Source organism: Tachysurus vachellii, chromosome 5 (assembly GCF_030014155.1).
Source record: "Tachysurus vachellii isolate PV-2020 chromosome 5, HZAU_Pvac_v1, whole genome shotgun sequence".
NCBI classification, from domain to species: Eukaryota; Metazoa; Chordata; class Actinopteri; order Siluriformes; family Bagridae; genus Tachysurus; species Tachysurus vachellii.
In genome coordinates this window covers 31,008,739-31,031,754 of record NC_083464.1, presented here as the reverse complement: position 1 = coordinate 31,031,754, position 23,016 = coordinate 31,008,739, and the positions used below count along the sequence as shown (strand labels likewise).

Genomic DNA, 23,016 nt, shown 5'->3' with positions numbered 1-23,016 from the left:
TATTTTCAATCGTAGCTTTTCCGTGTCACATTTCAATTCTAAGCCTTCTAATTGTAAGAAAAAAGCATCGTTTTGATTGTACATTCTTCCAAGACATCATCATAATAAACTCGTTTACATATTGGTTTTACACGTTTCTCTGGTGATTTTTTTTTTCACCTTTAAATGAAAAAAATTCAAGTTCAAATGAGATTTTACAAAAAGAAACAACTTTGTGACAAATTAAGTGATTTTCAATAAAAAAGACTTTAAGCCCTTTACTAAACTACTAAATGACTGACTGATTGATTAAATTATCTTCAAATGAATATGTTAAGTAGCGGCTAATGAATACAACGGAAAGAATAAAACACTCATGGGAGGTTTGATGTAAAGAAAACCACCAAAATTTGTTTTCAAATAATAGTTTTATTCCGATAATGTGTGTTTTAATCCTCTTAAACCACATTAATGTCTCAACACTAATGAGACTAAACATTTTCTACACCATCATCCATTTATATTTACAAAAGAATTTTTGAGAACCAAGTTAGTTCCTGTTGTCTTAGCTTATATTATAGCAGCTATAAACGGTTTGTGTCAGTTTTAACACAGGTTATAACTATGAACCTTTATCTCCTCTACCTTTCTCTTTACCTCATCTAGCTTTTCCTTTACCTCATCTAGCTTTTCCTTTAACCCCATCTACCTTTCCCCTTACCTCATCTACCTTTCCCCTTTACCTCATCTAGCTTTTCCCTTAACCTCATCTACCTTTCCCCTTTGCCTCATCTACCTTTCTCTTTACCTCATCTACCTTTCCCCTTTACCTCATCTAGCTTTTCCCTTAACCTCATCTACCTTTCCTTTTACCTCATCTAGCTTTTCCTCTAACCTCATCTACCTTTCCCCTTTACCTCATATCTACCTTTCCACTTACCTCATCTACCTTTCCCCTTTCTTTACCTTTTACCTCATCGCTCCTGATTATGCTCACCTGCTTTCAGTTTGTTTTTCATCTGATGTTTCTTGCCATTTATTTGTCAGCTCTTTTTTGCGTATATTTTGTAGCTTTGTTTTACCTGTTTTTCACTTTGATATAAAAGTCACTAGCTTCTTCTTCACCGCCTACGTTATCTTCTTATCCTCCAGTCCAGCAGGTGGCAGCAGCAACACATTTCCCCTCATAGGAGAAGCATTTGGGTTTAATCCCAAATGGCTTACAGTCGACACGAAGTGCACTACATAACGCGTTCAGATACGGATTCACTCCCCCTTTTAAGGGCGCATATGTAGGGAACAAGGGCGTTATTTAGGACTTAACCATCGCAACATTTGGCCAAATGGGACACGGTATTTGTCTTCATCCGTCGGTCAAAACTCTGACGAGTGATTTGTGCTGATATTGTTTGTGTCATTATGTGTCAGAACAGACAAACTCCTGAAAAACTGTATAATGAATTATTGCATGGTATCGCTTATGAAATTAATTTAATTTTCAGTTCCTGTGGAAGGATTCAGACGTGTTCAGGACGTGTTTAGGACGTGTTCAGGACGTGTTCAGGACGTGTTTAGGACGTGTTTACATTGTTTATACCTTATTTAAGTCAACAACAACGTTTTAGTAAGTTGGAGAAACATTAACCTTAAAAATATTAACATTAACATATAAATCCTGCAGGATGTTTCCAGGTGTTAGTTAGCTATAAACTAGTAATAATAGTTATTCATGTTATTACGCAGTAACTACATAGTTATAGACGCTAGCTAGCTCTTCTCTAAAGGTATATAACGTTAAATTATAACCGGCTAGTAATAATTTAATAAAACGGCATTTTAGTTTGGAATAGTACTTTAAATAATACATACATATTTATTGAAGTAAATGAATAGTATTTCGTGTAAGTGTGTTTAATAGTGTGTCGTTCACAAGCACTAATTTGCACGGTGAAAACGAAAGTGCAGTTTATTAAACGGCCACCAGGTGGCGCTTTCAGCTTTATAAGACTGAGGAGGAGTCATGCACTTGTGCTCGAAAAATAATTACCTTTTTGTTAGAATTTTAGTTCATGAATGAAAATGATGTGTGTGCTGTTGTGTTGCAGCATGTTTCTGGTCGGACTAACGGGAGGAATCGCCTCAGGAAAGAGCACCGTGTCCTCTCAGCTCCGGGGTCTCGGCTGTCCTGTCATCGATGCAGATGTCGTGGCCAGGAGAGGTGAACAAACAGGGAAAAAGACACATAAACTTTCTTTCTTTCTTTCTTTCTTTCTTTCTTACTTCTAAATCTTCTTTCCCTTCATTCATTTCTTCCTTCCACACTTCTCGTGTGACTTCCTTATTCAGTTCCTCTCTTCGTTCCTCCTTGTTGCACTTCTGCTTGTCCTTCATTCCTCTGTATGACCCTTACTTCCATTTTGCGGAATTCTTTCCTTCCTTTTATCCACAATACTTTCCTTCCTTCCTTCCTTCCTTCCTTCCTTCCTTCCTTCCTTCTGTCCTTCTGTCCACAATACCTTTGTTCCTTCCATTCATCCTTCGTTCTATATACAATTCTATGTACAGTTCTTTCCATCTGTATTCAGTTCTGCACTGTTTTGTGTTTTTGCTGTGCATTGTGTTTAATATGTGCTGCTAAAACAGTGGTGGAGCCTCAGACCCGAGCGTACCGGCTCCTCGTGCAGTACTTCGGGCAGGACGTTCTGCTGGAGAACGGTGAGATAGACAGACAGAAGCTCGGACAGATCATCTTCACTGACCCTGAGAAACGCAGAATGCTAAACTCCATCACACACCCCGAGATCCACAGAGCCATGCTCAAAGAGATCCTGTACTATTTCATCCGAGGTTAGAGCCAAAACACACACACACTTCCTTCCTTCTTCGTTCTTAAATTTCCATACTGTTTTGTGTCTTAGATGTTTGGGTATGAGAAATATTTAAAATATTTTTTAATAAATCTTTCTGTTTGTCTCCATAAGGTTACCGGTATGTCATTCTGGACGTTCCTCTGCTGTTCGAGACGCGTCGTCTCACTAACTTGATGAAGCACACGGTCGTCGTGTACTGGTAAGACCTCTAGTCACAACCTTAATAGTATTTACGTTATTAATATTTGTCGCTTTTGAAATCCGGATTCTGATTGGTCAGAAGGTGTTGGGTCATTTTAATGATGAGTGGTTCTGTAGCTCTGGCTCTCTCTCTCTCTCTCTCTGTCTGTCTGTATGTCTGTCTGTTGTTCTCTCATCCTCAGTGACCCCGCCACTCAGCTGTCTCGGCTCATGCAGCGCGACTCCCTGAGCCGGGAGGAGGCAGAACAGCGCATTGCTGCCCAGATGCCCCTGAGTGAGAAGCGAGGACTGGCCAGACATGTAATCGAAAACTCCAGCTCGCGTGAGGACACACACCGTCAGGTCCTGCGCTTACACACCGCACTGGACGACTCCACGGAGTACCTTCCCATCAGAGCCGTCGCCGTGGCAGCCATCGCCGGGCTGGGAGGACTCTTTCTGTACATGGTTAAACTCCTAACATCTTAGCCATCAGACGCAGAACAAAAATACTTTATGCGAATGTACATTATATGCAGATATAACAGGCTTTGAACTCAACACATTCCTCACACACAACATCATCTTTATCACATACTGCCTGCTGTCCTGGAGACACACACACACGCACTTCAGCACAGACAAGTTACAAACACGAAGCTCATCTGATCAGATGCCGATTACACTGTGAAGATGGATCAGTCACTGAATGTGAAACATCACATAACCAATTCATTCAAAAATTGTTATTGAAAGGCTTTTTAATTATTAACCAAAGAAAGCAACTATAATATAACACTATAGTTATTAGGTAACACACTGTAAATAGGTTAAAGATTGTTATGTTTGCTTGTTTTTAATTATTATTTTAATTATTCATTTTTAATCATTAATAGACTTCAATAACTTATTCATTTTTTTCCCGCATTTTTTTTATTTTATTTTATTAGTGTGTAGTGCAGAATGGGCTCTCACACACACACACACACACACACACACACACACACACACACACACAGGTTGGTGTGTGTTGCTAATGATGTGATACAATACATGAATTCCAACTTAACCTGAACTTATTTATCTTTTTTAAGTAAAGATTCTAAGTTTAAAGTTTTTGTTTTGAATAAAACGCGGAATTGACTTAAAACTGAATGACTTAAGTGTGTGTGTGTGTGTATTATGTTAACGCAGAGTGACGAGGGCCAGCGGCTTCACAACTCAGACCTCTGATTCTGTGTGTGTGTGTAAGAGAGAGAGAGAAGGTCTGAGGAAGACTTTGTGCCGGTACTCGTTTATTCATTCGCATGTCTGAGTGAGTGAAGGAGAGCGAGAGCTGAAAGACAATTATTCCGGTTTGGGGTCTGAACGCAGTACATCTGCAAGAGGAACATGTACAAATGAGAACCTGCGAGCGCGAGTCTGGGCGAACACGAGAACCTCCATAAATCCACCGCTGCGTTCCATCTGTCTCTCGCTTCAGATCCGCCCCACAGCAGAGAAACCGTCCAGCCGCAAACGCTGCTGATAGATTACAGCGTTCTCGCTTTCCTCTTTATCTTAAAACATTATGTCTGTGGGATCTTCGTTTTACAAATTAATTAGCTTTAATGTTATAAAAATAAAAAAAAACACACACACACAATGAACATGGCTTATATCTGATTACCAAAGGTGTGTGTGTGTGTGTGTGTGAGAGAGAGAGGTGCTTTAAAAAGCTTAGATTTGATGCCAGTCATGTGTTTTTAAATCAATAAGAGAATAGGTCAGAGAGTGTGTGTGCCTATGTGTGTGTGTGTGTGTGTGTGTGTGTGTGGGTGTGTGTCCTGCAGGTTTTGCTGATGCTGTGTGACTGCCATATTGGCGCTGGTCCAGTCATCCAACGCAGTCATGCCAACTCTGCTGGAAAACACCCTCCAAATGGAAGCTGACGGCTGGTCGGTGCACACACACACACACACCCCCACATACACACACTACTAGTGTAAAACATTGTTTGCCGTATGTTCATATAAGCCTGAGATCCCAGTTCTTGTTTGTAGCTGGACTTCACCTAAGCTTTCAGCATGTTGAGATGCTTTTCTGCTCACCACAGCTGAGTAACTGTAGCTTCCCTGTCAGCTCAAACCAGCCCTGGTTGTTGTCCTCAGGACACACAAACAACACAATTATTCCTCATGCTGAAGCTCTTGACCTGTATCTGCGTATTAAAAAAACGATATTAAAATCATTTGCTAAAGCGTAAACTAGCAGCATGGAACCAAACACCACATTAAGGTTTTCCTTAATAGAGACTTTTTGGTCTCTGTGGGAAAGACGTTCCGCTTATTTAAAAAAAGGCGAACGCATTTGTTTTCCGATTTGAAGCCTAGCGTTCGTGCGGCTGCGCGAAGTGGTGTGACATTTCACTAATTCGATATGCCACATTTCACCCCTTCAGTCGTAACAGCTACCACTGGGAGAGGGATATTAAGTGTAAAATGTGGAAGTGTGTGTGTGTGTGTGTGTGTGTGTGTGTGTGTGTGGATGGATGGCTCAAACAAAACCGCGCACAACTGGAGCTGACTTACTGCAGTAAAATCTGGATGCTAAATAAACGATACAATGACAGATTTTTTGAGTTGACGTGACCTTTTAAGTTTCCTCAACACGCTGCTCTTACACTTAACCTTATGTTACAGTAACTATTAATAATAAACATTCATTAGACTCACGTCACCTGGTACTGTATAGCACTTTACCATGAAACCACAAAAACCTGCGTTAACTGTTTCTACATAGAAACGCCAACAGAAAACGGACAGAAATCCATCCGTCGGTCTGCGGAATGTTAGAGAGCGGATCGTTTCTTCTCCTGAGTCATATTCTTGGCCACTGAAACACTGAGAATGAAGGAAAACTCATTTGCATACAATCTAAGACATTTAGCTTTTATCTGATGGAGCTGACAGCGGTAGACTGAGACAGATAACGCGAGCAATTCTGCTAAGCGAAGCCCCTGATTAAGCAGTAATAATTGTCCCCTAGCAGGCGTCCAGCTCTAGTCCTGGATCTGCCTCTGCGAGATAAGACTGTCCTTATTAAAATAAGAACGCAAATGCCACCACTGATCTCCTTACACACTCACATTGTCCTCATATGTAACTACAAATCTGTTTAGGTAATAGACCTGGAATTTTTAACGAAGGAGTACGAGGCTTAAACGAAGAAACGGTTTGTTCATCTATTGGTACGTCTTGTATTGGCAAATCCAAGTGTCCATCATTTAATCCTCTTATTCATCCCATCACTCTAACCACATGATCCTCGACAACATGATCATTATAGATAGATCGTTGATGTAAAAAAGTTTTCTTTAAGAAGACTTAATGTTTAGAGAAGGAGTCTCCGCTGTCAGCGCTTCCATAGCAAGCTTCTTGTTAGCATGAAAAACCTTCGACGGAGCAGTAGAATTACGACAAATTACATCATACATTTTTAACACTGCTGCTTGCAGGGCAGATAATATTTCACCAGGGAATCGTGAATAACTTTGTTACGTTAGACTGGAAAATAATCAACGAATTTGGGCAGGATGTTTAAAATAATGCATAAATAGTATCATGTGTCTAATATTTAATTATCTTTAATAAATTATTAATATCTGCTGACGTTGTGAAACAGTTTATTACTACAGTACTACATTTGAAATGATTTTATTTATCTTACTTTATCTTATTTCAAGCATACTTTTCAAAAATTTCCTGCTGTTTTCAATTCTGATTCATTTCTGAATAGAGTATGAAAAGCGATCAGTGTCACCGAGCTGAACCGAGACTGTAGGTCCAAACCGTTAATAAGACACGAAAGCTGTCAATATGATCCTTATGGTATGGGCTTGGTGTCATTTCAAATCCATGCTGATGGGCGTGAAAAATTCACACCCAAATATTCCTGTGGGGCTTATTGTACGTCAGTCATTCAGTGTGTTTGAGAAGACGGATGGAGTTCATTCGTTCTGCTGTCAGTTATCAGATAGATATATAAATAGATAGATAGATAAATAGATAGATAGATAGATAGATATCGATAGATAGATAAATAGATAGATAAATAAATATCGATAGATAGATAGATACATAGATAGATATCGATATATATATATATAGATAGATAGATAGATAGATAGATAAATATCTATAGATAGATAGATAGATAGATAAAGATCTATAGATAGATAGATAGATAGATAGATAGATAAATATCTATAGATAGATAGATAGATAGATAGATAGATAGATAGATAGGTAGATAGATAGACTGGTTGTGTGTCTATGATAATTTGGAAGAAACCTTCCCAGCATCTATGAGGAGGTAAATCTTGTTGCTAGGATACTACACGTGTTTGTCTTTGCGTGTGAGTTGTCTAATTCAGAATGTCTCACCTACAGTATAGTAAATGAAGTTGAGTTGAATGAAAGTGATTTTCTCCCCGTTTGTGTTCTGACTCCAGTTTTTCTCGCCTAAGCCGAACCATCGAAACCATCCGAATTTTCTTCTTAAACCAGACTATTAGGCTTCAGAGTCCTGACCCTATTTTAAGAAGCGTGGTTTTATATTATATAGTAATTCTAGAAGTAAGCAAATCTGAGAAGGCCAGCACAAAGTCACGTTTGTCAGTTTGTCTGACGTACGACGGGACCTTTTTCCACCTAAGTCCACATTTCTGAAATCAATCATCTCCTCTTTATGTGTGTATATTTTGTCTTTACTCTGCCAGCTCAGAACTCTGTTTGATCTGTTTTGATTACATGCAATTTAGATGCATCTCATCCTTGTTGTCTATCTGTTTAATCAAGACCTCAAACCTTTTCTGTCTCTCTCTCTCTCTCTCTCTCTCTCTCTCTCTCTCTCTCTCTCTCTCCCTATGTTGTTGCATAGTGTCCTAGTCCTAATGCATCTTCTTTCAGAAAGCTCCAGCACACAATGACGGTAAGACAAGTCCCTTTTTTCAGTCATATCATACTACAAAAATCTCCATTTATTAACAAAATTAAAGTCACATCATCAGATGCGTACAGTACAACAGACATCCAAGTCCCTTAAAAACCCAATTCAGGGATGGCTGCATTAATACATTTTTTATTTCCAATTATCTGATGGAAAGCTTTCTCTCAAAAAGAGAACGGCTTACACCTTCTGAACGTAATTATCCAGCAGTAATTAATGCTGATGATACTTCGAGATACAGTATGTGAGGTTTCTATCTCAGAGCGAAGTCCTGATTGGAATTTTAATTCGTCTTTTCGATCTCAGGAGTTGTTTGCATCCATTCTGATTAAATCCATGTATTTTTCTTTCTTTTTTTTTTATTTTATTAGGAAAGCCAATACATACACGTCCGCTTTCCTGATATTAATTCACACTACGCTTTCGGATTAAACCCAGGGATCAGGTTCGTTTATTCCACGTTGTATTTAGGATCATAAAGTTTTGGTTAACACGAGTACTTACACATGATACATCACGGCAAAATCACAAAGAAGACAAGAGACTTGCACAAAGACGACATCTTGATCAAATGGCTAAATGCAGACTTGGTCGAGTCTCACATGAGTTTATGGTAGCCAAACAGAGCCCTGTAGTAAGAACATACCTCCTTATAAGCTTCTTAATTTTTAAATATTAGGATTAGAATTAAAGGCTTTACAGTGTTTTGCGTTAAATAGTCATTCTTGAACCCCTTGAACTTTTTCCACGTTTTGGGAACTGAAACTGACTTGACTAGTGCCCCTTTTCCACCAAAAAGAACCAGGTGCTGGTTCAGAGCTAGCGCTGGTGCTGGTTCAAAGTTGGTTCCACTGGTGAACCTTCTAAGAACCGGTTTGTCTTTCCACCGGTTAGAGAGCATCACAGAGCCGAGTCTGACGTCACTGTATACGTGTCACGTTACACAGCAACGTTAGCGTAGCAGCGACAAACACAAACACATCAACAATGGGGGATGTTGCTTTACTGTTAATGCTCATGGCTTTGTGAACCTACATTAACACCCAAACGCGGTGAATCCAACGTGTACGTGCAGCTCCATGTAATCTGTATAAACGGAGGTTGTAACCGAGAAAGTACATAACGTTATTTTATCATTAACACAGAAAAAAGTTAGCCTTAGCATGTAGCTACTTACTATCATGTGTGCTGATATCGCAGTAAAGTAAAAGTGTATTAAACATTAGTATACTTAAGGTATATTATCAAATGCGCTAACAGTAGCTCTGCCCACAAGCGGTTCTTAAGTCTAGACCAGTAACGTTTTGGTGCTACTTAAGAACCACTTTTCCTGGTTCAGAGCCGGTGCTTTGGCTGTCGAAAAAGAAAGAACTGGTTCTAAATTAGGCTCCGACCCAGCACTCAAACTGCCTTGGTGGAAAAGGGGCATATGTGTCCATTCAGTCATGAATCTAGACAAAACAGCCATTAATGCTGAAGTGGGAGTTAAACTCAGAATAGCTCCTATATTTGTCATACATTTTATTGAGGAAGGTAAGAGGAGAATTGGGTTGAGTTGCACACCAAACTCTTAGGTGGATGTGATACAACAATTCAAAAAGAAGAATGACCAGACTGGTTCAAGCTATCAGGAAGATTACGGTAACTCATATAACCATGAGTTACCACTCTCTCTTTACATCTGTGGTGAGCAGGAAAGCATCCCAGAATGCACATCAAAACTTGAAGCAGATGCACTATGACAACAGAAGTGCACAAGAGGTCCACTTTGTTTAGCAAAGAATGGGAATCTGAGCTACATTGAGCACACAAATCTGTCCAGGCGAACCAGGCCATGCACCAATCTTTCTCCAATCTTTAGCTGTCTACCTATGCAATAGTACAAAACATGGAAAAGTAAAGGGGGTGAATACTTATGCAAAACACTGTATTTAATTATCCACTGTTTGAGAAGGAAAATATTCAGCCGTCTATCTAATTATTAACTTTTTTGTTCAACACCTAAAATTAGCCCTAAAATTTGACCCATTTTTTTACTCAATAGTCTGACGATTAGTGAACTTGCCATGTCTCCTTCAAGACACTGAACCCCACCTTTAAGAAATCACAAACCTTAACATCATCTCTGCTAATCAGAGTAAAGGATGAAGCCTGCAAAGGTGCTGTATTTGTTGCTGTTTCCACCGTGAGCTTTGCCGCCATCCAGCTTGATGAAGATCTCGTCTCCTGGGTCCAGGTGCAGGATCACTGTGTTCGAGGCGTAATCATAGCTCTGATCCTGGTCCTGGGCTATAGCACTTGCCCTCACCTGGAGAGAGGAATCATGAGAAACAAACAGACAACAGGATGAAATTAAGCATAGTGTTCAGTGTTTAGGTCATCTCTGGATGATGGACATAAAGACAAGGAAATTGTCAAGCTAAGCATGAGTAATATTGTTGAGTCACACAGAAACACTGACTGTGTGTGGACTGAGTTGAATGAGAATGGACTCAAGGTCAAATGAAAACACAATCTTGCTTTTTTCAGTCCTAGCCACAAGGACATTGAATTATAGCATGCAGGGCCGTGGTTTGGTGCATTGTCACTATTATTGGGAAGGGTTTGGAGAGGTGATGGGTAAAGACTGACACAAATGAAGACTGACACAACCTTTAATTGTTCTTCCAGTAGGATAACTACTTTTTCATTCATTCATTCATCTTCTACCGCTTATCCGAACTACCTCAGGTCACGGGGAGCCTGTGCCTATCTCAGGTGTCATCGGGCATCAAGGCAGGATACACCCTGGACGGAGTGCCAACCCATCGCAGGGCACACACACTCTCATTCACTCACGCACTCACACACTACAGACAATTTTCCAGAGATGCCAATCAACCTACCATGCATGTCTTTGGACCAGGGGAGGAAACCGGAGTACCCGGAGGAAACCCCCGAGGCACGGGGAGAACATGCAAACTCCACACACACAAGGTGGAGGTGGGAATTCGAACCCCCAACCCTGGAGGTGTGAGGCGAACGTGCTAACCACTAAGCCACCGTGCCCCCCGTTAAAATTTTTGGATTTACAAATTTTAATTTGACAGTGTCTGAATTTGATGGTGTGACCAAAAACTATGAACAAGCTTCAGATATTGTCTAAGATATACGTATTCCCAAGTGCCTCATTTATTATACCTGATACACTAGGTGCTGGCTCCAGGACTAGAGTCTGACCACCAGGTATCTGCTGGTCCAAGGATAAGACATGAAGGCTGGAACTGTGTACTGTACAGTATGTCCAGTATACATCCTTTCTTGTTTCTTGCTCAAGACCTGCTTTACCAGGTCCTAGATATATAATGGTATATCCTGGACATGGCCACTTAGATGGGGTGTGTGGAAGGGTTTAGTGCTTTATCCAATCCCAGTTTGTCTCAACAGGTGGCTAAAATCGGAACAGTAAGGGTACCACCTTGGTTAGACTCTGCTTCTTGTGCTATGGTGGTTTCAGTCAATGGTGCTCAGGCTAAAGCTGGAGCTAGAAGTTCAGACAGTGTGTTGCCCATGGACTTTCAGTCTTGTCAACTTTTGGGACCCCACCCTGCTGCCGAGTGTATTGGACCCCTGCTCTGCTGGCCCTGATTCTTTCCCTGTCTAATCCCCAGATTCAGTCTCAGTCCTTGTCTCATGACCAGATCCATTCCCAGACCATGCCTCAGGTACAGATCTATCCTCATTCTGTGTCTTGTGACCACATTCAGATTCTCTGTTTCATAGCCAGATCAATTACCCATCCAGATCTAGTCCCTATTTGAAGCACATATCCAGTACCAGGTCCTTGTCTCAGACCATTTAGTGAGTTTTTGCCTAGTACCCAGAATCATTCTCATTGCCTTTAGGCCAGAAACAAATCATTGTCTCAGTTATTGATTAGGTGAAGTCTGTGAAGTCCCTAATATCTATTTCAAACAAAATCCCAGTTCAAAGTCTGAGTTCACGTCTCTAGTGCCGGACTCATGCTTCCAATGCTAATGACACTTGAATATTATGAATATGAATATTAATCAAAACTGCACAGATGTGTTATGTGATAGTTAAGACAGTGTTGAGGGTTGTTTAAGCTTTGTGATCTAAATTGATCAATTCGTACAATTTTAAATAGAATTTTACTTGAATTAAGATGTCGGATAAGTCAAACAAATGTTTTTGAATTCTTTGTTTTTACTTAGTGGTAGACTTTGTTGTGTGCATTTACTACATCTGTATTTATAGAGGTTTTTGTGTGTTAGGACACACTGTCAGAGCTTTGCAGCATCACTGGTTGCATCTATGTGTGTATTATGACTGGACACATGTGATTGAGAAAGCTACTGATTTAGGATGACACAGTAAAGGAGGCCAGAGAAGGGCACACACACACACACATACACACATACACACACACACACACAAGTAAAGAAACATATCTTTCATTTCCCATCATGCTTGGATGTATAGCTTGCAAAATATACACTGACATTGCTTTTATTATTTCTTAACAAATGAAATCTTCAGCATTTGTTGTAGCGCACATGATTCTTCTTGACCTTTTATAAAAGACACTATTTTAAAATTGCAAAGCCTGTTTTTAAAAGCATTAAGAAACACAACAGGTATAATGTGATTGGTGTTAAGGTATTCAAACTCACCTGTAGATCTGTTCAAAATGCAAGCAATTACACAAGTAATTACCTGACCTTTCTTCACCCATAGCATTCTTAGATGAAGATGTATCAGTCATCATATACTACTAGAATGTCTTAACAGTACACTAGTAAAAGTAACAACCACTTCTTACCTGTCCATTTTTCACAAGATCTGCCCACATGCTGGTCCCATCGCCGCCCCTCATCAGAACATTGTAGGTAAAAAAGTATGTACCGGGCACCTTGCACACAAACTTCCCTGTCGCACCGTCGTAATTGTTGCCGATGTTGGTGACCACATCATCAAACCTCAGGATTTCATAGCCCTCTTGTGGGTTCCTCAGACCAGCATAGAATGCCACACGTGAACCTGTATTAAAGCTGCCAATGCCAGCTACTGATGTGATTCTTTTTTCCCCTGGTGGACCCATCGGACCTGGAGGACCGGGCTCTCCGGGTGGTCCTGGTGGTCCAGGAGGTCCCGGTTTTCCAGGTTTTCCCGGCCTGCCGTGGATGTATGTTGGCAAAGGTGGGCTCACACTGTGGTCACTTAGCGGCTCCGCCTCTGCTTGGATGTGCGTTACGGCTGCGTCGCCGTCTGTCGGCAAGCTGATTCCCGTTTCAACAGTACCAGCCTTATCCGGGTAAGGATCGCAAACCATGCGGCAGGTGCCCAACATCTTGTAGTGGCTACTGTCCTCGTTGCCACCTACTGAGTTCACCAAGACAGGAATGAGTACGACCAAAATGATGAGAAGCATGATGGCTGTGGCGCCCAGCAGAATCTTCCGGGCAGCCAGTGCCAAGTTCTCCCCGTACGCTGGAATGATGAGCAGTGAAGGGAAAAGAAACGGGTAGGTGTGCGGTGTCAGAGGGACACCAAAGCCTCTCTCAAGAGAGAGAGAGACAGAGAGGGAAACGATGCACCAGTCCGTCAGGAGAGCAGAGAAGAGTCCCAGTGTGTATCGAGAAGTCGAGAGAATGAGATTGAGGGATGGACAGAAAAGATAACGATGTTTTTATACTCTTTCTCCTGACTCAGTGAGGGCAGGAGAGAGAAAGGGAGGGGAAACATAGGCGGGGGTTAGGACAATGAGGAAGCGATGGAGAAAAGGAGGAATAAAGAAAGAAGCAGAAGCAGCTATTCAAAAAAAAATAGATTAGTTTAAAATGTGTACTTTTATTTATTTACAATTCACCACTGGATTTTAAAGAGGGTTTATGTGTGAGACAATGTTTTTGAGTTCCAAGCGAAATGAAATCAAGCTGAGAGAGAACAAGAAGAACAAATAAATAAAAGGATAACAAAAGATTAGGAGAGAAGAAACTGAAACTCCTGTCATCACAGTCATTACTAGTGAATTAAGTAACAAATTGAATTATGTAGTCATGTAGCTTGGTTTCTGACACACAGACACACACTCACACACGCTCTCTCTCTCTCTACTTTACGGACCATTACATAATTCTGTCTAAATGCATCATCTTGTCTTGATCCCAGCTGGCAAAGATGACTGAATACGATTGGAGTTTGCTGTGAAACTAAATTGTAATCCCCACACACAGCTAGGAATCACCAGACACCAGGTCATTAGCAGAGAAAAATACACCAAGTGTGGCAGGGCGTGAAACACACTGTCACCTTGTAATTTAAGCTCATATCAAGACATAAATTCAAGACATCACTGATCTATGCTACTTTCAGACAAAGTGCTTATGAAGCTATATGTGAAATAATAAAGCTATATTGACCAAGCCATGAGAGGAAATAGAGACATCCTTTGGCCTAAAAGATGTGACCTTTTCAGTTCAGATCTAAAACATTCTAGACTGAGGCACAGCTCCACAGAATGACTCAAATTCTTTTACATCCGGCTTAATTAATTTATTATTTTATTTGTCGTAGCTTTAAGATGCCAGAAAATAAAATTCGTCACTCCTGACTCAAACCTCCTTGCCCTTGGTCTCGGATTATTCTTGCCGTCTTCTGCTTGCTTCTTAGGGTCTTGCGTGTCTGCTCGCTCTGTCCATGAGAGCAAAGCGACTTCCTTCAAACCAGTCAGAGAGCCCAGAGATCTTTATGATCTTTATCATCTTTCAACACTTTGGAAGAAAATCTGGGATGGTGAATCTCTATCTCATTATTAGATTTAATTTCAAAGCAGGAATAATGTTGGAGCAGAGGTTGGGGCAGGGCCAGGGGAAAGGGACAGAGCGGTATGGCAGTGTGTGAGTGTCGACAGTGTGTCTTTATCCTCCTTTCTTTTTCTTTTTCATGCACTTCAATTCACAGACCCCAATTGCACACAACTGCTGTACAGTTTCAACAGAAAACATGCTGCATCGTTAGAATAAGGCTACTAAATTGTTGGTGTCTGTGTGACAACATACAGTCGCTAAAGGATGCAACACGGCCCCCTATAAAGAAATTATACAAATCGGAGAGAACGCATATGTTCTGCAGGAGCTGAAAAGAAAAGCACTGAGGCAGACTGTAAGGAGCCGCAGGCACATGACAGACTTTGTTAAGTCTGAAAATATTTAATTCATTCTACAGTCAATTCCACAGGTTAATTCTGCAGGTACTTTTGAGACCTGATGCTCCTGAAGGAATTTCTCACCCAGGTATGTTTTGTAGTCCTTCAAAGCTCAGTGAAATCGTTAATTATGAAATGCCACTCAGCTAGAGAAGCACAGTGTTGCATGGCAGCTCAATGAGGCTAAACATACAACCCCTCCAACCCTGACCTCCCTGTCAGCCCCCTCGGGATGCTGCTGTAGATGTTGCATCATGCATCCATCATTGAGCTAGAAGGAGCTTCTGTGCTGCAAACTAAGAATTCAGCTGAGCTGCCAGCTCGTTGACACGAGTACATTTTGAGAATTGGTACAATTTTCTAAATAGTACAATATATTATAATTTATAACACAGTCCTGCATGTTAGATGCTTGGACCCCTAAAAGGAAAATATACAAGTAAAAGGAAAATCTATTAGTGTGGGTGACTTTATGGGTCATGACTGCTTGGTTATATGTTAGTGTATGTTAGGAGTGTGTGTGTGTGTGTGTGTGTGTGTGTGTGTGTGTGTGTGTGTGTGAGAACAGCGGAGCATAGCTGGTAACCTCAGATTAAGCATCTGTCTCCTCTTCTTAGCATCACAGCACAGTGCTGACACCCATAAAGTATCACACAGATAACAAACATGTTCCAAATCTCTCTCTCTCTCTCTCTCTCTCTCTCTCTCTCTCTCTCTCTCTATCACACACACAGACACACACACCACACTGTGCTCACTTGGCTGTGATAGAAACAACAGTCAAGGTGCAAGCGAAGTCACAGAAAAGTCAGTTAGGAATAGCTCAGTTAAAGTAGGTCTTTCTGTCCACATTTCTGAAGCAGAAAAGGATTTTTTAAATCTATGTTAGAGAAATATTTGTAGGGTTTAAGAACGTAATTTGGTTCAGAAATATGGCAAAAATCTTTCTTCTCGGTTTGCAACGCTCTTCTCAGCACGATATTGTTGTTTTGCTCTTGTCATTGGTCCGTTGCCCCACTGTGTGCACCTGTTCTGTGTTTAGTTTAGTTTATTTTTTTTACTTTATTAACTATTTGATGGAAGCTATTTAAATGTAAAATGAGCCTAAGCTTTTTTTTTTTTACAGTTGTGTGTGTCTGTGTTTCTGCTTTTCTGGGATCTCCGCAAAGCCACATACAGTACGATCTTTAGGTAGGCTTCACCTGGCCTATCATAAATGTCCCCAGTGATTTCCAGCACTGTGATCTGTGCTTGCTATTGTTATGTGCTTTTGTTGAAGTTTGACCTTTGTTTTGGAACCTTTATCAGACTCTAATAACTGCTATCTATTTGAAAGCCTATCTTAATTTTTGTCCACATTCAGATGAGTTCCTGATAAGCTTTCATGAAAACTCAGTTTGTCACGACCCCATTCTTCCCTTTTTTATGTCCTCCCACATTATTTCCTGTCTTTTTTTATATGTCTCTCACTCTAGCTTTCTGTCTCTCAGTGTCTGGAGCGTTGAAGTCTCACAGCCTGCAGACCACTGCACTGCGACTGGCATCATCCTGACTGAAGATGGCAACATGGCCGCAAGCCTCATGGCGGTCCTGACCTTCAATAAAGGTTTTTCAATGAGCTCATCCACTTCAAAAAAGGTGAAACCTCCTACCAGAAGCTATCTTTGATATTATTATTTATTTTATTATTATTATTTTTTTTTACAACTGTTACACCTGCTTGCTGGCTGCCAATGATATTGTGATTATACGGGACATACAATCAGACCCAAATGCAGGATCATATTCCTTGCTTTAATTTAACATAGAACACTTAACATGATATAACTTAAGCATAATACAAAATGAACACGGCAGTACCTTGAACAAGACATGTAACAATGACTAACAAAGACAGATACAAAAGGGAAGATACCCTGGTGGTCTGTCAGGGAATTGCACTAGTAAGTTCCTAACAGCACCTTCGAGAAATGCAAAAAAAAAAAAAGGCAAATATAATTGCATAATCGTTACACACAGTAATGTAAATTTTCCAGTGAAAAATATAAACAAGCCCATAAGAACAAACTGGTCTACCTTTGATCTAACGGACAAATTTCCCCATAACAACAAACTATTTGCAAGGCTTTTCTGAAAGCAATCTAAAAAAATACAGCTTTTGAACTTCACCAATTATTGGAGCTAAAATGAGACCCAAATTGAACTTAATGGTCATAAACCACACTATTATTGTTTGCCCAAAAGAAGGGTATTGTATATGATTAAAAAAACCAAACTCACTGTGCTGGTGGATCAGTGATTGCTTGAGGTTGTTTTGTGGGTGGAGGCTTTCAGGCTGTAGTGAAGATTAATGGCATTGTGAAGGACCACAAAAACATTGTTTGGTGATCTTATTATCCAGATAATTATTATTATCCAAAATCCTGCAGTCTGAACTTAATGGTTTTTTTTTTAAACTAAGAATAGTGAACAGTGGAGTAGACCAAGATCCTCTCCAAGCGTTTCCAACCTTCTTAGATGTTAAAGTAGGCTTCACCAAAGTGAGTAAACTGCAGTTAAAAGTTTCTTAACTACATTAGAATGAGAATGTGTTATTGGCCCAGGGTATTTCACCTCCATGCCACCAGAGGGCACCCTTCCCTCAATATTAAGACTATCCGTTTACTTTTACACTCATTTCCTATTTGTCCTCCTTATAAAGCACATGCTCACAAACACTAGACATGAAGGCTTGTTTATTATATCCATCAGTTGAAGTTCTTGAACCTTCACCTGGATTTTTAATTCAGATTCTTAGATTCCGATGATTTAAACAATTATTAATTACAATACCAACATTCATGCATGAAGGCACAAAAAAAGTTAAGATATTAGTCTAAGTTAATATTAAAGTTAATCCTGAGGTATACGGTACAGTTGGTGATGAAAGAAAACAACAACAACAACAACAACAACGTAGTGGTGAATGACATTTTACCAAAAGACATTACCTTAGTCCAATTAGTGCAATTTTTTCTCCATATCTGCACAGTATTGAGGTATATTGGTATATTCACTTCCAAAACACAAAATTAAACAACAACAACTTAATAGCTATAAGTGGACGTTAAAAACTATCGGTTTTTAACACTAACATACTGAAGGATCCTTTGGGAGTCATGAGCTTGCGCTCTATATATATTTTTAATAAATGCTGACATCTGTTGGTAGGATATAAAACTACGCTAGTATTTATCGGGGGTCCTACTTCTAGGCTGTAATTTTCATTTGAATACACAAATTAATCCAGTGCATAAAATTCTATTCAATTATAGATACAATTCAATTATATTATGTACATTATATGGGCAGAATACTAAAATATTTTACTGATGATTTTGACGAATGAAACTAAACGAATGAAATCATTTTTATAAAACAGTAACTTGTGTACACATGCTCAGTTGTTACACAATCATTATGTATAGTTATTTGGTTCATTCAAAGCTACTGTAGAGAAAACCGTCACAGTTTGAAGAATGAGATGCTCTAGCACTCATCTGCTACACTTACAGCTCACAATAAGTTAATTTATAATTTCATTTATAAAAATCTGGTGTTTGAGATAAACAGTTACTAAGATTGAAATGCTGGCTATGCCGATGAGCACTGCTGATCGAAAACACTGATAGACATCCTGTATCTCATCTTCAAGTACCCCTCCAGAACCGGTAGCTCCATTAACCGAACATCGTACCCTAGCTCTTCTTTCTTTTGATGTTGGTCCACTGGTACAATCTCCTGGGTACTGTTTGGATCATTCCTACCAATGGCACCAAACGTTGGGAACATGCCTGTCAGGCTATCAGGAAGGTTCTGGTTGTACTTCTGGCAGCAGTAGGCTGACCACATATACTCGGGGATGGCCACTCTGCCCTCATCCTTCAGCCAGCGGTCTTTTTCATATGGAATCACTCCAGTCACTATGTACGCCTCACCCAGGCAGTATTCCTTGAGGATCTTGGTGACGTTATTCTCTAGTTTGGCCCACGGACCTTCATTGGATTGTAACTTCTGTGGCACCACGTTGGTGAGGGTGAAGGTGGCACGACGCGCAATAGTGTCATTGTGGTGCTGGTTTGGGTTCAGGTGGCCACGTGTGTAGGATGAGTTGGTGTAATCCTTCTGGACGGCCTGGCTCTCCACCACATTCTGGTCCACTTTGGCAGGTGGAATTGGAAACGGAACCATGTTGCCGTCAGCCTTGGCTTTGGCTAGCTGGAAGAGAAGGAGACACACAAGATGTTAAACCAAAAGTTGAACAGGTATGTTTTTCCATCTGAAATTTGTTTCTTAATTTTCCCCAAGGCACGGTGGCTTAGTGGTTAGCACGTTCGCCTCACACCTCCAGGGTTGGGGGTTCGATTCCCGCCTCCGCCTTGTGTGTGTGGAGTTTGCATGTTCTCCCCGTGCCTCGGGGGTTTCCTCCCCCGGTCCAAAGACATGCATGGTAGGTTGATTGGCATCTCTGGAAAATTGTCCGTAGTGTGTGAGTGTGTTTCTACCGCTTATCCGAACTAGTTCGGATAAGCGGTAGAAAATGAATGAATTTTCCCCAAGTTAAATGTTTTCACACATTCTTCAGATTATTTGTGCTCACCCTTACTTATCAGTATTTATTTCTGAAGCATTTTGCAAAGGATTCTTGATATGCTATTTCTGTCGACTGGTGCGTGATATTGCCACGTAAACTGGAGATGACATCTGACCAACATTCATGTCGAAAGCAAGAAAAACTAAATGAAAGACGAAAAGAAAGGTCAGAAACAGTCATTCTGGTATAAGTATGAGGACCACAGGTACTTATTGTAAGCTTGCGTGCATGAAGTGAGTAATAAGTCAACAGTACACATCAAGAAAACTGTGTGCTGTGAAGTAAACACTAGTAACAGATCATGTTAAAGCTTATTTTTCTTTGTGGTAAACCACAGTCAACTTCCTCTTCACTCTTAGCTTCCCTTCTACTTGTGTATTTCAGTGTTCATTTTGAACACACTTGGTCTCATCGAAAGTACTTTTATCTGCAATACAAAAATGATCTGCACCACTGTGCCGAAATCTACGAGTCCAGACCAGAATTTTTGCCTTAAGTAATTTCTTAAACCTGAGTGTTTTGGACTTGTTTGTAACTGATGCACAGCAGCATCACTTGCGATTCTAAAAATTTATGCAGAATGTTATGTAGAAGTGAGATTGGGTTTGGTTATTGAGGTGAAGATTTCACTATCTAATGTACTTTTGTAACTTTTTTAACTGCCACTTGTTGCTTTTCTTTCAAACAAGAGCCTTGGAACAAAATTTTTAATTTTTGACCAGAGTATAAAGACTCGATGTCCTGCACTCGATATGCTCTCCAGATTACAGAACTGCTGCTGGTTCTTGGAATTTAGAGCAGGCTTGTCCAATATTTAATGCCTGACCAGGCTGCACTTGTGAGAGGCTGATGTTCCCAACAACCAATCACTTCACACTATTGTTCTCAATGACCAATCACATCTCACCATTGTTCTGAACAACCAATCACTTCTCATCATTATTCTCAAAGACCAATCACTGATCATTGTTCTAACTGACCAATCACTGATCACCACTGATGTCAAACCCAATCATGGATCACCACTGATCCCAAAACCAGTCATGGATCACCACTGATGTGAAAACCAATCATGGATCCCATTGATCTGGACGACCAATCACTTCACACCACTGTTCTCAACTATGGTTGATCACTGACCGAGAAAACAATCATATCGTCATTCATCCCCATGACCAATCACCGATCACCATCCATTCCAACGACCAATAACTGATCACCAGTTATTATTTTGAAGACATTGTTTTGTTAAATACCTAAATTGTTAGTTGATATGACCAAAGACAACTTTTTTTTTTTTAAATTTTTTATAAGAATTTGGTTATAACTAAATGGTGTTATTTAGTTAAGAAAAATGTATACATACTGTACATGTATCATCATTGATTAGGTAAGAAATCCATTTAACATTTAATGGAAAGAGTCTCCAGTGTCTGTATTTTTGTGTATTCAAATAACACCTTTTTTCCCCCCTCCAACTTCTGAGAAGGTTTCTTGTGTGTATAACATATGCAAATTAGTACGTGACGTGACTTCTGAGAACGAGTAGAAGCTCATTTCCCCTGAAAAACAAGAGTCAACACTGCGGTTTTCTTACCTGTGGCTCGTACTTCCATTCCCCTCTGGGGCGCTTTCCCTGCGGCAAGGAGAAGACGTACCCGGAGAACCAGGGCGTGCGGCGCTCCCGGCTGTACAGTGTGGCGAAGTGGTAGCGGTTCTTGTAGCGCTGACAGATCGGAGTCCCCGCGATGCCTGTGGGTGGCCGAGTCCGGTAGAAGAAGCTCGAACACTCCGAGAAATCCCCGACATCTCCTGCGCACAGACTGAGCAGAGCGCACAGGAGCGGCACAGCGCACAGGAGCGTCAGAGCAAAACGCATTTCTGTTAACAGACCTTAAATCTTCCTCACTGTCTCTGTCTAGATGTTCACTTCACTCGTGAGATTTATTAGTTAAGGGAAGTGTCTACGATCTCTGGGTTTATAAACACGTTTGAGTTGGTTGGTTTGGGAACCAACCAGCCGTGAGAGCAGACGAGCTTGTTGCCAGATACGGATGTTTCAAGCCTTTTCGAGATACGCTTTTTTTTATACGCTTGAATATCGTGAACATTATCATAGATTCATCTCTGAAAGTATTGAAACACCCTTTTCAGTGTTTTTACTATACAAATTAAAACATCTGGGTTCGAGATTTAAAATAATAATAATTATAATTTAAGACCAAATATTAGAATCAATTTGGTGATATTTACATTGAGATGTGATAAAGAACATAGAACTTTTTTTGGCACCTTTGATGACAGACCAGAACATTTTTTTTTTTAGCTGAGCAAATGTGTATTAGATCAAACCCAAATAACAGGGTTAGGGTTGATGTTTGGTTGCTTGCAATAACTGAAAAAAAAAAGCAGGTGATCTTTCTTGTGTTTTGGCTCATTGTCAAACAGAATGCTTGTAAAATTAATCTGCTTCTTCCGTCATGATTTCAGCCAATGCTTGTCCATTCAAGTCCAGTAACACTACCACCACCATGTTTCACAGACTGTATGCTTGGGATCATGAGCGGATCCTTACTTTCTCAACACTTTTTGTTATCACTTTGGCAGGGGATAATATTTGGTTTCAGAACTTTAGTGGATTTCTTGCATCCCGTGGTATGATGGACCAAATGAAAGAAAAAACAAATACAGTTTAAGGGAGAAAACAAACACAAAAATGAACAAACTTTTATCAACCTGGTTGTGTAACGAGGCACGTGTGTGTGCACAAAATGAACCAATCACATTCCGTTAAAACATACGTTCAAAAGTATTTATCATACACCTGTCATCAATGAAGAGATTCTCATTAACCTCAATTTGCTGTTTCTGTGGGATTTCTTTGGCATCTTTGTTGCATCTGACTGCTGAAACCAGATTAAAAAAAAAGCAGAAAATAAAAAAAATGCTTTTTTTTATTATTAAAATTTACCTTATAATTTTGATATCAATGTTTTCTAATAAAATGATACAAGATACAAGTGTTTTGGCTCATTGATGTTTTTTTTCAATTCCAAGTTTTAGAAAAGAGTACAAACAGACTGATTTATGATCCAATCTGGCAACCACAAAACAAGAATCGTTTGTATTTTCGCTTTCCCATTAGTGACTGATTAAGC

The 23,016-nt window shown here is 40.1% G+C and overlaps 3 protein-coding genes across 3 annotated transcripts; 1 reads left to right on the top strand and 2 right to left on the bottom strand.

Moving 5' to 3' along the window:
* The first annotated feature begins 1,314 nt into the window (after positions 1–1,314).
* dcakd (dephospho-CoA kinase domain containing) lies at positions 1,315–4,184 on the top strand. The gene is made up of 5 exons (XM_060871135.1): positions 1,315–1,603; positions 2,085–2,197; positions 2,623–2,826; positions 2,961–3,048; positions 3,233–4,184. The coding sequence occupies exons 2-5, from the start codon at positions 2,086–2,088 to the stop codon at positions 3,516–3,518; spliced, it is 690 nt and encodes a 229-aa protein (XP_060727118.1). The 5' UTR covers positions 1,315–1,603; position 2,085; the 3' UTR covers positions 3,519–4,184.
* A 5,909-nt stretch (positions 4,185–10,093) lies between these two features.
* LOC132846417 (C1q-related factor-like) lies at positions 10,094–13,490 on the bottom strand. The gene is made up of 2 exons (XM_060871134.1): positions 12,841–13,490; positions 10,094–10,326 (listed from the first exon to the last, which is right to left on the bottom strand). Exons 1-2 carry the CDS (start codon positions 13,447–13,449, stop codon positions 10,147–10,149), a joined length of 789 nt encoding a protein of 262 aa, XP_060727117.1. The 5' UTR covers positions 13,450–13,490; the 3' UTR covers positions 10,094–10,146.
* A 3,515-nt stretch (positions 13,491–17,005) lies between these two features.
* Positions 17,006–21,862, bottom strand: LOC132846416 (endonuclease domain-containing 1 protein-like). Its single transcript, XM_060871133.1, has 3 exons — positions 21,456–21,862; positions 17,506–19,482; positions 17,006–17,186 (listed from the first exon to the last, which is right to left on the bottom strand). The coding sequence occupies exons 1-2, from the start codon at positions 21,735–21,737 to the stop codon at positions 18,859–18,861; spliced, it is 906 nt and encodes a 301-aa protein (XP_060727116.1). The 5' UTR covers positions 21,738–21,862; the 3' UTR covers positions 17,006–17,186; positions 17,506–18,858.
* Positions 21,863–23,016: the final 1,154 nt, after the last annotated feature.